Source organism: Capsicum annuum, chromosome 2, assembly GCF_002878395.1.
Source record: "Capsicum annuum cultivar UCD-10X-F1 chromosome 2, UCD10Xv1.1, whole genome shotgun sequence".
In the NCBI taxonomy this organism is placed as follows: domain Eukaryota; kingdom Viridiplantae; phylum Streptophyta; class Magnoliopsida; order Solanales; family Solanaceae; genus Capsicum; species Capsicum annuum.
In genome coordinates this window covers 147,627,062-147,644,822 of record NC_061112.1, presented here as the reverse complement: position 1 = coordinate 147,644,822, position 17,761 = coordinate 147,627,062, and the positions used below count along the sequence as shown (strand labels likewise).

The 17,761-nt window shown below is 39.2% G+C and overlaps 2 protein-coding genes, 1 long non-coding RNA gene and 1 pseudogene across 3 annotated transcripts; 2 read left to right on the top strand and 2 right to left on the bottom strand.

Annotated features, from left to right (window-relative positions):
• LOC107855469 overlaps window positions 1-818 on the top strand; it is a 4,932-nt pseudogene extending 4,114 nt beyond the window's left edge.
• Window positions 819-8,251: 7,433 nt separating this feature from the next.
• On the top strand, window positions 8,252-9,619 carry LOC124896100. Its single transcript, XM_047407433.1, has one exon. It carries the CDS (start codon window positions 9,247-9,249, stop codon window positions 9,529-9,531), a length of 285 nt encoding a protein of 94 aa, XP_047263389.1. The 5' UTR covers window positions 8,252-9,246; the 3' UTR covers window positions 9,532-9,619.
• On the bottom strand, window positions 8,312-9,187 carry LOC124896099 (cytochrome c biogenesis CcmF N-terminal-like mitochondrial protein 2). Its single transcript, XM_047407432.1, has one exon. The coding sequence runs from the start codon at window positions 9,185-9,187 to the stop codon at window positions 8,312-8,314; it is 876 nt and encodes a 291-aa protein (XP_047263388.1).
• A 2,481-nt stretch (window positions 9,620-12,100) lies between the features above and the next one.
• Window positions 12,101-12,960, bottom strand: LOC107855473. Its single transcript, XR_001670266.2, has 2 exons — window positions 12,522-12,960; window positions 12,101-12,417 (listed from the first exon to the last, which is right to left on the bottom strand). It is a non-coding gene; the product is annotated as an uncharacterized LOC107855473 (long non-coding RNA).
• Window positions 12,961-17,761: the final 4,801 nt, after the last annotated feature.

Genomic DNA, 17,761 nt, shown 5'->3' with positions numbered 1-17,761 from the left:
GTAGAATTCCTCGGTACGGTCATTCGGGAAGTCCCTCCGAGGGCGACTCCCATACAATTCTTGCGAGAGCTGGAGAAGCGTCTACGGGTAAAGCACCATATCCATATAACTGTTTGCCACCTACGCTCCGCCATCTATTCTAAGTTTAGGAACCTAGGTAATAGTATCCCGATCGAAGAACTGACGAAGGGGATGAGCGGAAGAGGGAGTCTACTGGACGCGGTTCAACTAGCGGAGACTCTTGGAACAGCTGGAGTAAGAAGTCCCCAAGTGAGCGTCTTATGGGGGGCCGTCAAGCACATACGACAAGATCCAAGGAAGATCTCATTGTTGCATAGCTTAGGTCGGAGCAAGGTGCCATCGGACGTTCAACAAGTAATCTCACGATCGGGCACTCATGCCCCGACATTGTCATTGTATACTCCTGCGGGTCAGAAGGCGGTGGGGGAAGAAGGGGGACACTGGTCGAGATCTATCAGTAGCGAATTCCCTATACAAATAGAGGCACCTATCAAAAAGATACTTCGAAGGCTTCGAGATCGAGGTCTCATTATCCGAAGAAGACCCTGGCCAATCCACGTGGCTTGCTTGACGAACGTCAGCGACGGAGACATCGTAAATTGGTCCGTGGGCATCGCGATAAGTCCTTTGTCCTACTACAGGTGTTACGACAACCTTTACCAAGTCCGAACGATTGTCGACCACTAGATCCGCTGGTCTGCAATACTCACCCCGGCCCACAAGCACAAATCCTCGACGCGGAATATAATCCTAAAGTACTCCAAAGACTCAAATTTAGTCAATCAAGAAGGTGGTAAGACCCTTGTAGAGTTTCCTAACAGCATAGAGCTTGGGAAGCTCGGATTCGGTCAAGATCCGAACAACAATGAACACTTAACTACTAGTAAAAGGAGAGAAAGTTGACTTTGAGATTAGAAAGAAGGTGCTTCTTGCCGCTTTATTAGTAAGTAAGCTTGTTTTATATCTACTCGATAAAGGCAAAAGATCACTGCTAAAGGCAAGCTTTCTCTTATATACGATACCATACCACAAAATTTCATTTGCTTTCTTGCTTAAGGCACTAGTTCGGATGGAAACCTTGATCAGGCAGGTGGCCTAGCTAACACAGTTATTCATCAAAAATAGCTGCATTCCGTTGCAGGCTACTATAGAGGCATATAATTTTCTGGGTGTTAAGAGAGATATTGAATCGATAGCGGACATGCTTGCTCACTGGCTAGATCGGGCTGTCTGTACCTTTGCTAACTCTTCTGCCTGTAAGGAAGCTTGAAAGAAGGAATTCTTTGATCTATGACCTCGAAAGAAAGATAGTCTTTTTTTCGATTCCGCGCATTGGAACTGAAAAGGGCTATTCATAAACAGTCTTCCTTGCTTCTTACCTCTTATTTTATTATAGGAGATAATCGGAGAGAGGAAATCCTATCAATTTCTTTTGAATAAGGCTACACTCCTTCAAGCCTTTGAAAGTATTGAAAATAGAATCTTTGTTTTCAGACGGGTTTTCTTCTCCACCAACAACCAAGACGCATGAAAGCGGTTTCCAGCGCTGCTGGGCAGAAAGACATGATGACATGAAACTTGATTACGTACGCTGATTGTTCGTCTACTTCAAACGCTCAAAACAGACCATTTTTCGTGTGAAATGACAGGGATTGGTTTGGTTACTTAGGGAATCCTAAGAAAAGCAATCTACACAATTTCCGGGTTCAGTAGTAGGAAAGAAAGGGACCTCCCACTCAATTCAATATCATGTTCTAGGGCATCTTTTTCTAATAATAATGATCGCATTTGACCAGGCTTTTTGGACGTTCCATGATTAAACCGACTAGCGGCACTTTCGAGATTCCACCTTGAAATATAAAAAAGTGTTTTCAATTCCATTTGACTCGAGGCGTCAGGGACCCTCCAACAGAAACCTCATCTTTTTTGTCGTCGATAAGTTCTACCTAAGTGCCTTACTATTCATAAGAAATACTGATTGTTGAGAGACTGCTTTATGATAGCCCGATGAGGCCTCAACCGACAGCCTTGCTTCGTTCTGCGGCGGTTTTCAAGCTAGCACCCGTTTCAGCATATCATCTCGCTCGATTCTAAAAAAAAAGAGACGCAGTTTTTGATTATCCAGTTCTATATAAAAAACGAGCAGTTGATCCCACGAAAGCAACGCTGGCTTTGTTGCGGGTTTAACTGGAATTGTAGGAAGTGAGGTAAATTGCCTTTCTCCCCACCCCATATGCCTCCTCTGCTTATGCCACTGGTGATGAACTCACTATGCTATTCAACGTCAAACTCAGAGTTTTTCTTACTACATAGGCAGCTAAACGAAGCCCCAGTCTTTTTTTGTCAAACCCCAACCCCCTTATTAGTAGCTAAAGTAAAGGCCAACATGATATCAAAGTCACTTGCCGTCCGTTCGCTCTCTGTTCAACAAAGGCCATCGATATTCCCTTACTTCTCAAGTTTTGAATTTTATGAGCCCTTTAATTGTATCCCATAACAAAATCTCTCTGATAAACATCTTGTCGAGGATTCTATTTTCACATATTATTTAGAATCTTCGTGTGCGTTTTTCGCTGGCTTCTTTGCGTAAAGAACCTAACTCATCTAAAGTTAAGAAAAATGAACCATTTAATCTTTTAACCAGTATATGCTATGTAGTGGCAATAAGAATCTGAATTTTCTTCAATTTGAACCAGAATTTGAATAGGAAAACAAGTGGAGACACCTGCAAGAAAACCCATCTCGAAACCAGCGAGTTGCCTAAAACCTCCCTTGTTGTCTTGCTTGCTTTCGGATAAGAAAGACTAGTCACTTTAACCTACCTTCCTAGCTTTAGTTGCCTTAAGGCCTGTCTTTCTTTCAGAACCTTGTTATTTTGTTGCTGTCTTTTCGCCTGAGGCTTTCGGACAAGACTACTTACTCCAGTAGGTTAGTAAGCTACCTCTTTCGCTTTCAGGCAAGGGTAGCTCTGAAGGGAGAGTTGAGCGGAACCAGGCATTAAGAGCAACAATCGCTATTGATAGTTCCCCCGCTAGGGGAACGTCAGGAGGGGGACAAGCTCTATGTCCACTGATTCTGTTTAGTACAGTATAGGAAGCCCTTGTTTGAGTGAGAGCTTCTAGAATGCTATTCATTTCGCAATAAGAAAGTTTTCCACATAGAGGTTGAATCTACTTAAAGCGAGAGTGCATCTAAAAATTCGAGAAGAGTGCTCGGCCTTGGTTGAAACAATTATAGGTGTCAATGGACCGATTTCACTAGCAGAGCACTTTCTCCAATGTGCACAAACAGAGATGCCACTTTCAATGATGGACATCGGCCCTTGTGTTAAAGTAGCATCGAGTTTCGCTTGGAAACCGACAAGTTTCAAGTTTCCAAATAAATGGTACCCTTTCTTGCCTTTCGTCTTCGGCTTTCAGAGTTGTGAACTAACCTCTTCCTTTTATAGCAAGACAACTGGCAGATAAGCTGGGCATCTAAAGAACATAAGATCCGAGTTGCCACCAGGCATAAAAGTCATATTGTCAACTTGGGAAATTGGCACAACTAAGCATCTCAAACATTGATAAGGGAAGAATCAGGCTTTCATTAGGATGGTATTCCTTTCATCCGAATGGCAAGGCTTGCTAGTTTCCTGAAGTACACTCGCATCTGTCTATCTATGTCATAGTTGCTTGGAAGAAAGATCTCAGATGTACCTTCGACATGAATGAGATTTTCTTTCCTCTATCTACTTCATACTTGGGATTCACTGACAGCCAATTCCAAGTAGATCCTGTGACTTAGCTAGAAGGCCAATAGCCGTACCAAAAAGCTGTCCCCGAAACAACCAGACCCACCACCATTCACTGCATTGATCCCAAACCCTCAAACTTCATGATTCAAAGAGCATTTCCTGGTCCACACCTTAGAATTTGAGACTGGATATCTTAGTAAATTGAAGAAGTGCTCAGACTCAGCTGTGATCAATATTCCTTGAAGTTTGATTAACTACGTGGGAAAAACGTCAGTTCAACCTCAATACCTCAAGTAATGGTATAGGAAGAATCTGAGGATGAGAATGAGGAAGTAGAGAGCAACCAATATTCTTGTAGTGGAGTTGAGACCTGTTCTTTATATCTTTCTTGATCCTCGATGTCTCTTTCAGCCAAGGGTCTTCGAATAGGAGAAGAAAGACAGAGGTCCCTATGCCACTGACTAAAAGATGCGAAATGCAGGAATGCAATAGAGGGCAGATAGGCCACGAGAGAAGTATAAGCCAGAGTAGTTCTGGTAAAGAAGGACTCTTGGGGGTCTAATTTGCTTTCTATCTGACAGTACAAAAAACTGGAAGGGGTGGTTCTTTCATTGCTTTGACTTTGAGAAGAGAATCATTGGTTTAACCGACGAACTACGTGGGAAATATGAGTTGAGAGGACAAGAGGATTCGATCTCCACGAAAGGCTGACGAAAGATAAAAAAAAAGCGAATCATCTTTATTTCTATATTATATGCAATTTCTAAATAAGGGAAAATTACATATAGAAGGCGCAAAGGACAGATATGCCAATTTGGGATAAGAAAATAAAGATTTCAATAACTTAGACTCGAATTTGAAATAAGCTAATAAGCTCTTTCTCGATTTGCCGCATTTCTATCTCTTACTATCAAAAAGAAGATTAGCTTTTGGTATCTTCACTAACTCGATTCCAGAGCGACTCCAGGGCGTTAAGCTCGGTGAGGTGGGTTCGAAAGACAGAGAGTTGATGACGAGGCTTTTATAAGAAAAAAGGCATGGTTCTTTCAATTCCGCATCCGGGGAAAGCAGCTTCTGCTAAAATTATCTGCTACTCTGACATTAGCTATTCGAGTAAAATCATAGGATTGAAAGTCGATTGCTACTTTCTTGCCTTGCGGCATCGCATTCTGGATAACGTAATAAAAAGTCTTTCTCTACTGTCTTCACCCTGGTCTTCTCATACGCCGAGGGCTCAATTACAAGTTCTTTTATTGGTTAACCCCTACGCTAGCGCTGGTGCTGACTTGCTAGATCTTGCTTTCAGTTTCTTTAGTAGTTCTACAAAGGGTTATTAATGGGATGTTATTAATGGGATAAAGTCGAAACTTTGACTCCAACTATTACTGAAATGGATAAGATTGTATGAAGGAAGAGAGAGGACTGATCGGGTGAGAAGTCCGATTGATGACTGACCTTTCTATGCTGCCATTGATAGTCTTTCTAACTTCTTACTAACCTTAAATCTAACTAGAAGGCGAAGTATCTAATGGGTATCAAGCAAAGAATGCCCGACCTCGAGCCATCGCAAAGTCAACGGTCTCACCGGGAACTAGACAAGCACCTAGATGTAAATTCTCAGGCCCTAGCCCGAAATTCTTACTTTATTCATCACAGTTCTAGGCCCGTAGGATTGGCTTTCTCCTTCTCCAATTGTCGACAGAGGTTTTCCGCTCTGGTCGTCCGAAATTGCATTTCGTAAAAAAGAAAGTAAAAAACAAGTGAGGAACCATGGAAATAAAATATTTGTTCCGATAACGGGAAATTTTATCCCTCTGATCTTAGTTGCGGCCCCCCCGATCAAACTAGAGCGTAAGGGCGCTTTTTAGTTTGCATGAGTCCCGGCTTTTTTCCAACGGGCAGATGACATCTCTTGCTTGGTGAATCAGCATGTTCTAACACGTGTTGTTTGGTATGAGTATGTATTTCATATTCGTTACAGGACAATTGGGGCTAAAGAAGGTCCAATAACGTGCGATGTGTGGATTTGATTCACCCTTAATAATGAGAGGATTGGTCCTCTCATAGCAGTGAATTGGGTCGCATACATTGGAACAAGAGAGTACTTGCTCGCCGCTATGGATGTAGGTGTTCCCATGAAATGAACCGGTGCCACATTCCGCTAGGATACTGGCTGGAGTTGGTCTCACCGTAGTGAATAGAGTTCCAACTCGATGAATCACCTATTCCCTCTGTATGTCCAAGCGCCATCCACTAGTGAATACAACAACCTGCCCACCGTAATCAAGTAAGAGTAACAATATTCACTAAGTTTTCTTTCAATTATCCCTATAATAAGGAAGATATAGTGCTTGTTGATGGCCACGATTCCAATATGGCCCTCTGACCTTTTTTTCCCGTGAATAGCTCGGTTTATGTGTGTCTTAATCATGGCCACTAATCGACCGGTCACACTGGTCAGCGACATTCATTCAGTTGTCCTGTTCAGATGGATGAGACAGTTCCCACTTGAAGCATGCTTCAAGTCTATCTTTGAGACATCTACTGCAACCGGAACTTCATTCCTTATTGTTGCAATTCCATGCTAGCAAGTTAGTTTCATGTCGACTTGTGGAACAATCACATCAATATACATGAAAATCGAAATTGGAACTGGAACTTGATAACGAACCTGGACTAACCCAGATAGAGTCGTGGACAACATGAATTCGTGACATGCCGAGATTGATTCATTTCGTCGATGGAAATGAGTCAAGTTACCTAACGTGCGCACTATATACATCAACAGAGATCACTACGAATTTGAAATTTAGCACCCCCTCTTGCTTGTTATTGTTAGGGATAGATGAACAGAGCAAAACGACTTCTCGCTATGTTGTGCCTAGTAGTACCCGAAGCATTGACATTGAAAGAAGTCCTGCAAGCATTTAAAAAAGAACAAAGACAAGGGTTATACCTATTGGAGAATCCTTACTAGTCTCATCGATTACTCAAAATTCAACTCATACACAGAAAAGGAAAGAGATTGATACTTATACTGATATCGAGATGGAAGAGCACTGGATAGAGACTGTAGGGTCTCATCCTTGCTCCAACCAATAGATAGGGAGACAACATCGTAGCATGAACTGAGCCAATGCCAAGTTCTCTCTTTGTTTGCTGCTCCTCTTCTTCCAAAGCATTGAATAAATGAAGAGAGTGACTCTAGAAGAGAAGGCAATCTCTGACATTTTACTTATACTTTACTCTCAACTTTAAGAATGTCAACTTATATCAGAGCAGGGAAAGCGGAGATGCTGGTAATTATATACGTAGTAATGAATGCCCGACCTTTCTAGTGGAGCAATCCTATGGTTAGGAACGTGACACATCAATCCTTTGTACCGAAGTAAGGTTGACTGCGAACGCTAGTTATACGTCCGCCAGCTGTCAAAATTTAGAAATTGTATAGATTCAATTCGATGATTCATGTCTTCATTGGTAACTAATCACCTTTGGGTAGAAGCATGGTAACAAAAAGAAGTCAGCCTTGAGGGTCTTCTAACTGAAGATAAAGGACCGATAATTGAATCAATAACCATAGTTACTAGACTAGCACTTAAATTAGCTGTGACAGTATCTGTGGGTGCATCTTATATGTTTGATCTTAATGCCATTGAACAGAGGATCTTAATGCTTGCTTGGAGAGCGCAAATCCTTACGCGGTAAATCAATAACATTGGATTTAGTTCTTTCCTTCTTTCTTACTTTCATGGGTTGGTTTGGCCTTTTTTCGAGCTATAGCAAAGAGCGATTTAAGCGCGTCATGTAAGACCTTGGCATTCATCTTGTTGTTGTTAAGCATATTTTGGAATATGTTGTTGATACACTTCATCGTAGTTTCTTTACTACTCCACTCCTTCATTTCATTTCATCCTTACTCCATATTCGGATGCAGATTAGGGGCGAAAGACTTTGATTGGGAAAGGGGCCTCCCTACGGCCTGTTCGTTACTCACCTGGCTGACTACGGCACTGGCTGTTTTCTTGTATGAGGACTCTTTACGCACTGAGACTTTCCTTGAAAAAAGCGGAGACCTTACTTTTACTTTTATTGTAGATAACTAATATGAGTAGGAAATATTTTCAAGAAATGAATTGAATTTTCCAATAGTAATAAACTAATTGATTTAGTACGTTTAGCTTGAAACTATTAAACTTTACCCGATGACCTAAGAAAAAACAAGTCTTACCTTAGAATTTATTCTCTGATATCTATCTCTTGCCTTAACCACATCAAAGAGGAACTGAACCTCTTTTAGTTTTTTGAAAACTCTAATCCATTTGATGTCCGCCACCCTTCCCCTCCTTCTTCCTCCGTTAGTTTAGCTGCAACGGCTGCAGACGCAGGAAGCAATTCCTCTATGGTAAATTGGAAACGTCGAAGTAGGTTGTGGCTTATAAATAGGAAGATAAGGCGTTAGCGGACTGACTTGACAGGACCCTCCTTTGCTCTATCTAACTCGGCGTGCGCTCCTTCCGGCCTTGCGAGAACATATTTGGACACACGCACTACTCATATCGGTACTAGAAGCCCCCAGAGCAGGCCTGAAAGACTATGAGCCCCACCTTCTGCGCGCGAGCCGAATGACGTAGGTGCACAAAAGTACTTCGCGCCACAACCATCTCCTTTTTTATAGGTTCTACGTACCGATGCCTGCTGCTTCATCTGGGAGAAAAGAATTATAAATATGTCGGTCATTAGAAGGAAGAACCGCCATAAAAAGATTCCTCGTGTATCATCTGCAGCAAAACTATGAACGGGAGCTAGCAATCCGGACCGTATTGAAAAGGTTCCTGAGACACAGCATGGAAAAGTAACAATATTAAGAAACGAGGTCCAAGAATGAAGAAGGGGTAGAATTACTGAATGAATATGCGCTGTGGCTAATACCCGAGGCATAAAAGAAGCATTTTCTACGGGATTTCGAAACCACCAGCCACCCCGACTTAATTCATGATAAGCCCACCAACTTCCTGGCAAAATGCCTACGGTTAAAAACCATCGACATGTCAAGATCCAAATTCGAATTAGTTCTTGGTCCTGGTCAGAGACCATTGTGTTCGCGTCGGCGGTCCAACAAAAAGACGAAGCAGTGGTATCTTTCTTTCCACTACGAACGACACGCTTCGCCTGCTCCCTCCCCGTGTCCACTAGCGCTCCTGTCCAGAGCGAAGAGAGGGCAAAAAAGCACCGCCGAAGCAACATAAGCAGGCTTCGATTGCTACGTAACAATAAAGCAGGATAGCATTTTGCCCCCACATGTTTGAATTTGAGGGTAAAGAGCTCGCTTGTTATACGGGATCCGACGCATCCAACAGAGCGAAAGTGTTCCATTCTTTTCGGCGGCATCCTTCCGCATTGGCGTCGAGTGGAGTGCCACAATCCCATTCATCATTTTTGATCTACATAAGCCAAAGCCCATAGCACTGGCGACGTCTCCGGCATAAATGCAAGGAGGATGTATAGCTGAAATAGGATCTTGTGGAACAGGATTTGATTCTGCAAGCGGTTCAATACAAACGAAGAAATTTCGAACAAAAGGGTCGGAACTCGCTGATAGAAAAGGGGAGAAAAATAAAGCAATGCCAAGAGCTCCGTCAATCCGCTGTTCATCGATAGACGAAGCTCTCTCTTTATCATCTCGTGCCAGATGCAACACCCTTTTTCCTTCTCACGAACCACGGGAGCGCCTAGCGCCCAGAGGAGCAAAGCTCATTTTCCTTTCAGGGTAAAGCGGCGCATAAAAAAGGGTTGGCCCGTCAAAAGTCCGGTTCCTTCGCGAACGAAGTTCAAAATCAACAATAGATGAGGAGCATAAAAAAAAAGTTCTCGTTTTTTTTTTATTGATTTTTTTCAGTGTCTGATTTTTTATTTTTTTGTTCAGTGTCTGTAGATTCATGTACAGTGTGAAAATAGTACGTCTAATAGTCTAAGAGTGGGAGTCCTTATAGGAGGATTTTGGGGGAGTAGTTAGGGTAGTTTAGGATTCAAATTTTGAAATATATATATATATATATTTTAGGATAATGATCTCCTTCTTTTTTTTTCTTATAATAAATAAATAAATTATATATAAAATAAATAATAATAATAATAATAATAATAAAAGAATATTAACTAATTAATTTTTATACTTATGAAAAATATAAATAAAAATATAACTATCTTAAAATAAAATATAATTAAGAGAAAATAAAATCACTAGCTTATTTATAAAAATCTAAATTAAAAGAAAATATTTTTTGAAATTTTTTTATATGATTTTAAAAATAAAAATAAAATATCTTATAATGTAACTTTATTTATTTATTTTCAACTAAAACTTATTAAAAATGAAATAAGAGTTAAAATAATACTGGACCAAATATAAATATTTAATATAAAAATATATATATATATATTAAACTCGGAGAGGGTCAAAATCATGTGTCTACAGTCTTGATAACCGTTTATAATAGTACTCGCAGTATTCCTCATGTAGTTTCTTTCTCTTCAATTTTCAATCTTCTTGTACTTAAATTATCGTATTATTTTGTTAAAGTCACTGTTCAGTATGTTTTGTTGTGCTTTTACTTTCGCTTTTCTTTTTAACTACTTTGGACCTTCTTTTTTAATGGGAAACAATCTTTCTATCTTTAAGTTAGGGGTAAAATTTTCGTATGCTGTATCCTCCTCAGATTTCACATTGTGGATTATACTATGTTCTTGTTGTTTACATAGCTGACCAAATGTCATTATGATTTACGGAAAAAAAAAAAGGATGATTTTAATTTTTTAATTTATGGTGGATATCTTTAAAAAAGAAACATATCTTATGCCAAGAGGGGGAAAAATAAAAATGTAAGAAAACATATCACCAGCTGACACAGAGGATGTGTCCAGACGGTATCCACATCACCATAGAGACAAGTAGTGCTTTGATCTCTCACTTTCTATTCATTACCGTACTCTGCTTACCATCTTTTTGCCTAAAAAATATTTAGCTGTGCTGACCATCAAAAGTAGGCACAAAGCCAAACTTGCATGGCTTTTAATTTATTTTCAAGTTTATTGTTTTTATAGCTTCTTTTCTTGCTTTATCTGTCAATGACTCATCATTTGTCTTATTGCATGCTAATTACATCTCATTCTAGGCAATAGTTTAACAATAAAGACACAGCATACCACACTAAACTAATTTCTTCTGTTTTGTTTTTTCTTTTCTTGGATCTGTCCCACTAAACAGTGTTAGTTTATTCTATATAGTAGATCCTAAATAATAGTGATAGTCGAGTAGATCTGGTAAGAAGCAGGCTAATCTACCGGAGATTCATATGCATTTATAAATTTTCCTTTGTAAGAGAAGATTACAAAGGTTGAGGTGGGGCCTTTTTTTTTATAACTACGAAGATTGAGGTTGGTTAGTACAAAGCCTGAATAGGATGTTTTTGTTGTTGACTAGTACAAAGATTATAATGGGGAATTTTATGGATTCATTAAATATAATGACACTTACCATTAAGTATCAACATACAATCGTCCAATTAATCAATAACTTCTATTCCAAATTGGTTGATGACTAAATAAATCTTCTAAATTCATTCTTAACTGATAAACTTTAGAAAATCACCAGCAATTCAATTTCCAACAAATTCAAGGAAAAACACAAATGTTTACCCGAACTTTTTTTTTTTAAAAGAACTTAAAAACTTCAAATACTATGAAGTGCCATGCATTTACCCAAAATAGGGGAAAGAAAAAGAGTTGTTACATTAGATATTTGTTATATCAACTGATAAAACTCACTCCTCTTTTCTACCCGAAAGTAAAAGAAGGTGAAAAAAATTAGTGGCTGTGCAAATGCCAGATTTCAGTCTTAAACAGGGCAGACAAACCAAGTAACCAAAACGTGCTAAGCTCTAAATCTACTGAGAGAGAAAGATGCAACGAATGTTTGTTAACTAATCTGTGAATAGTCGCTATTATCTATACTAACACAACTTGACATATATAGAACCAAAGATTTCGAGTTTGAACAAAATGAAGAACTTATGAGTGCTTTTCCATTTTAATACCATTACTTAACGTGAAATCATATCGAATCAATGAATTTCAAATACTACAACAACAACTCACTTGGTTTGGGGAGGGTAGATTGTGCGCACAACTTACCATTACCTCGTGGAAGTTAGAGAGACTGTTTTCGAAAGATCCGGAGCTAAGTATAGCAATGAATTTCAAGCACTAAACGTCTAAAAGCAAACAATTTTTATTTTTTTTTGAGTGCGTGTGTACGAAAGTTAGAAGAGAAAAGGATAGAGATTCCACTAAACTTGTGCATTTAGTTTGATTTCTTATCATAAAAGATGACAGGAAATTTGTGATTACAAGGTAGTAAAGAGATTATTAGGAGTATACTAGAAAGGATAGCTTCTGGATTTGGGGGAATCAGCAATTTTAAGAGTCTGTTCAATGAGCTTACGAGCCTTCTTGCTCCTAATCTCCACTCTCATGCTTTCACTCTTCTCAATCTTGTCGTATGATTCCTTCATTTTAAAGGACCTCCTCAATTTCGTCTTCAAATTCACCATTAGTCTCTCAAACCCCATCATTTTTCTTCTCAATTTATTAATAGCACCCTGCAAAACAAATAATAACCTTTAATTACCAATCCCAGAAAGACTTATACACACACACACAAAAAAAAAAAAAAAAAAGGAAAACAGAGAGAAGGAAAGTATACCAAAAAGTAGAGCAAAATTCTACAAGGCTACAAGGGTGAGAAAGGCTAAAAAGGAATTTGAGTTATGTTAGTAAGCACTGACTACAAAACAAGTGTCTTCTTATATAGTAGAGATTACTGATATTTTTAATTTAAAGAGTGGGGGTGGGGTGCGGGGATTACTTTGGTTTTAGGTGACGTTTGGAGGAAAGCCAAGTGAGGGAGATAATGTGAATGAACAACGGTTGGATATCATGCAATGAAGGCATTTTAACAGTTTTTAAAAGTGGACCACGCATTTTTCAGTTATATATGGAGTACAAGAAAAAGACTTTGACTCCATACCTTTTTTATTGCTTGAAAAAAAAAAACATTTACTTTCATTTGTGATTACGGAAATCAGATAAGGAAATATGAGAATTGAATAAAAGTTGGTGTAGAAGGAGAAGGAAAAAGATGATAAGGAATGTGAACTTACAATTGTAATGTATAATGAAATTGCAAAATGTTACGCTTTGTCGTATTCAAAAATAAATATTGTATAAACTTTAAATAAAGTAGAAGCAAAAATGAGATCAAACAGTATTATGTTGGAGTTTACTGGATTCGCAATGTGTCCTTAACAAACTTAACATCTCTTAATACTTGAGGTTTAAGTGTATTCCCCCCTCGGGATAAAATGGATGGTACTTCAAACCCCAGTGTAGAACAGACTTAAATAAAATTAAATCACACTTAGAACTTACTTTGCAATTACAGGAAGTATTGGCAGAAAGGAGAGAATTCAGAATTTTCTGTTAGAGCTCACACAGCTGAGATCGCCATTGAAAACAATGGAGAAAATCTTAGAGCTATCGAGATGAAGAGAGAGAAAAATATCAGAGACTTTTTTATTATTATGTCTCTAGAAGCATCTATGGTCCTTTTATATTTACAACTCAAAATATGAAATGGAAAAATATAAAATGCTGATAAAGAAAATTAAGTGGGCTCGGGTACAGTAGTCTCAAATGGGCTCTGTGTAAAACTTGGGCCTGGGCCAATGTTAAAACACCCCCCCCCCCAAGCTGGAGGGTGTTAACACACTCAGCTTGCGTAAAACAGTGTGATGAAGAGGACCAGCGGCTTGGTCATAATATCTGCAAGTTGAGCAACAGAAGAAATATGATGAAGAGAAATCAGTTGGGCATACAAGCAATCCCTGACATAGTGACAATCGATCTCAATGTGCTTTGTACGCTCATGGAACACCGGATTCTTGGCAATGTGTAAGACAACTTGGCTGTCACAAAAAACAGGAACAGGAGCAGAAATAATCAAACCCATGTCAGCAAATAATCTAGTTAACTAGACAACCTCAACAACCACTTTATGCAAAGCATGATATTCAGCTTCAGCTGAGGAAAGTGCAATTGTAGGTTGCTTTTTACTTTTCCAAGAGACAGGACAATCACCAAGAACAATGTAATAACCAGTAACAGACCTCCGAAACGAAATAGAATCAGCATAAGCACAAATGGAAAAATCAGATGTAGCAGGTAAGAAAATGCCTTGATAAGGAGCATTCAAAAGATAACGAAGAACATGAATGTCAGCCTTCATATGAGCAGCACAAGGAGCCTGCAAGAACTGGCTAAGATATTGGACAGCAAAAGATATATCAGGCCTACTGTGTTGAAGGAAGTTGAGTTTCCCAACTAGACGCTTGAAAATAGATGGGTCGGGTAAAATATCATCCATAATAGGAACCAACTTGACTGAAGGTTCCAGGGAAGACGCTATAGGGGTGTAGTTAGAAAACTGAACTCAGCCAACAAGTCAGATGCATACTTGTGTTGGTGAATAAGGAATCCAGTATCATGAGAAATAATTTCCAGTCCCAAGAAATAATGGACCAAACCCAAGTCCTTAATCTTGAATTGATGATCAAGAAAGGATTTGAGGTTGGTCATTTCAGAAACATCAAAACCAGTCAACAGAATATCATCCATATAAACAACCAAAATAACCAAAGAATCCCTAAAAGATTTAGTGAACAAAGAGTAGTCATTTTTGCTGGCAATGTAGCCTCTTGATAACAGAGCTTCAGATAGCTTGGAAAATCACTGCCTGGATGCTTGTTTGAGGCCATACATGGACTTCCTGAGTTTACAAACTAAAGGAGTTGCACAAGAAGAGGTGGCAGTGACCTAAAGTCCAGGGGGAATCTTCATGTAGATATCCTCATGAAGGTCCCTATGCAGGAAAGCATTGTTGATATCCAGTTAAAAAACAGTCCATTGATGTTTGCCAGCAAGGGATAAGAGGCACTTCACAGTGGTGAGCTTGACCACCGGTGAGAATGCCTCATGATAATCAATGCCTTCTCTTTGGACATCACCTATGATGACTAATCTAGCCTTATACCTCTCAACAGTGCCATCAGCTATTTATTTGATCTTGTACACCCATTTACAAGGAATAGCCTTCTTATTAGAAGGTAGGGGAATAATGTCTCATGTATGATTGAGATCAAGAGCCTTAAATTCTTATAGCATGTCCTCTTGCCAAGCAGGAATAGAAGCATCCTGTTGGTAATACTGAGGTTCATGCAAATGTATAACTGAACTGGAAACCTTGGAATTGACTTGAAGTGGAGGTGGTGGAAAAATAGAGGAACAACTGTAATCACCTAGATGAGAAGGTGGAACATGTTGTCTAGTGCTTCTTCTAAGTGGAACATGGATGGAAGAAGTAGGTGTAGGGGATGAGACAACAGGTATGGAGACAGTAGTAGAATAGACATAAGGAGGAGGAGCAGGAAAGGGAGAAGGAGAAGGGGCAGAAGTAGTGAAAGGAAAAACATGTTCATAGAATTTCACATCTTTGGAATAGAAAACTGAATGGGTGGACAAGCTAAGAAGTTTGTAACCCGTCTTACCACAAGGGTAACCTAAGAAAACACATGGAATGGATCTGGGTTGGAATTTGTCTCTAGAAGATAGAGGAAAAGTTGCATAGGCAAAAGAACCAAATCTTTTCAAATGATCATATGGAGGGGGGCAACCATGAAATTTCTCAAAAGTGGAAGAATGATGTAAAGAGACAGAAGGTAATCTATTTATCAAATAAGTAGCAGTCAAGACACACTCACCCCAATATTTTAATGAAAGTTTTGACTGAAAAAGTAAAGCACTGGAAACCTCTAAGAGATGTTTGTGTTTTCTTTCTACAATACCATTTTGCTGAGGAGTGTGAGAGATGGTGGTTTGGTGAAGAATCCCATGAAGTGCAAAAAATGACTGGAGATCAAAACTTTGTCCCAACTCGAAAGCATTATCTGATCTAAAGACTTGAATAGAGGTATGAAAGTGGACTTTGACCATGACAACAAAGGCTTTAATGACAGGAGAAACACCAAACTTAGAAAACAATAAGTGAGTCCAAGTGACCCTTGTAAAATTATCAACCAGAGTTAAGAAATATTTAAAACCGTTATATGTTTGACTGTGATAAGGACCCCAAATATCAATATGGACAAGTTGGAAAGGGGAAGAAGATTGAGTAGAACTAGGTGAGAAGGGGAGTCTATGTTGCTTAGCCTTAGGACAAATATCACACACAAAATATTGAGTAGGAGATATCTTACCAGATAAGAAATGAATAGACTTCATTTTATGACAAGGAATATGGCCAAGTCTTTGATGCCAAAACAAATCATTTTGATTCAAACTAGGAGAAACAGAATGATACATGGATGAACCACAAGTAGCAGATTCTAAAACACTGGAGGAGACATATGGGATAAGGGAATTTGCAGAAGTAAAATAGTACAATCCATGTGCAGCTTTACCAATTTCTAACTGTTTCTTCAGAGAAGGGCCCTGTAATATACAGTTAGAGTTGGTGAAAATGGCAGTACAATGAAATTGAGAAAGTGGTTTTTGTGTGGAAATAAGGTTGCAATGGAAATAAGGGACTAAGAGTACATTGTGCAAGGTCATGTATGGTGTCAAATGTAAAGATCCAGTAAACAAGACTTTGACTTTATGCCCGTTAGGAAGACTGATTAAAAGAGGTGGGACTAAAGGGGTAAGATCATGGAGAAGATGCTTATGTGGAGTCATGTGATTAGTTGCTCCAGAATCACTTATCCAAGGATTTACACCTAGAGTAGCTTCTACAGATGCATGAAAAACAGTGGTAATGATATTGGGATCATTAAGCACACCTGCATAATTTGCAAACTCTTCAGATGGAGAAATGAAAGTGGTATGATTGCAAGAAGAAGAGTTGTGTAGATACTGCAGGTGTTGATAATGCTGGAACTGGGCCTTGGTTAATCTGTAAACCCCATCATCAAGTTTCACAGAGGAGGTTGAAGGATCAGCACTTGGGGTATCAGATTGGACAAGAGATGCAGACTTTCTCCCTTTTGTAAACTTGAAATTTAAAGGAAAGCCATGGAGCTTGTAACACTTGTCAATTAAATGACCAGATTTCTTGCAGCATTTACAAACAAGGGTGGAAGAACCAATGTTTGGAAAGGGGCTCCTGAAGAATGGATTCTCCTAGCATCATTTGTCATGGAGGATTTCTTAGGATCAACTTAAAACCTTTGAGTAAACCCACGACCAGATGAGCTGTTGTGAAAGATTGTATTGAAGGCAGCTGAGTCATTGGAGAAACTAGGAATTGGGTTCAATGATTCCTGTTGTTTCTCAACATGTTGTAACATAGCATAAGAGCTGCTAAGGGGAGGAAAAGTGGGCAACATCAGTAAATTGCTCTTACATAGAGAATATTCATCATTTAACCCACTAAGAAACTGAAACAATTTTTGTTGTTCCATGAATTTTCCTAAGGCTCCACAAGTACATGCAGGACCAACATAAGATGTACTGAGTTCATCCCAAAGGGCACGCAACCTAGTAAAATGGGATGCAATGTTTGAAGACCCTTGGATGGTTGCATTAATCTCTTTCTGGATTTGTATGTACTTAGTCCCATTAGATTGACCAAACCTTTCATTGATATCCGACCAAATGTCCTTGCCAAAGTCAAAACTCATAACACTAGTGGGCAGGTCAGTGGAAAGAGAATTGGTGATCCAAGCTATCACCATATTGTTACAGCATTCATAGAAAGAAAAATAGGGTGAATTGGGGGCAGGCTTAGCCAAATCCCCAGTAACCAGACCTAGTTTGTTCTTAGCGGACAAGGCAATCATCATGTTCTTTCTTCAAACCATAAAACCAGTCCCATCAAACGGTGGAGAAATC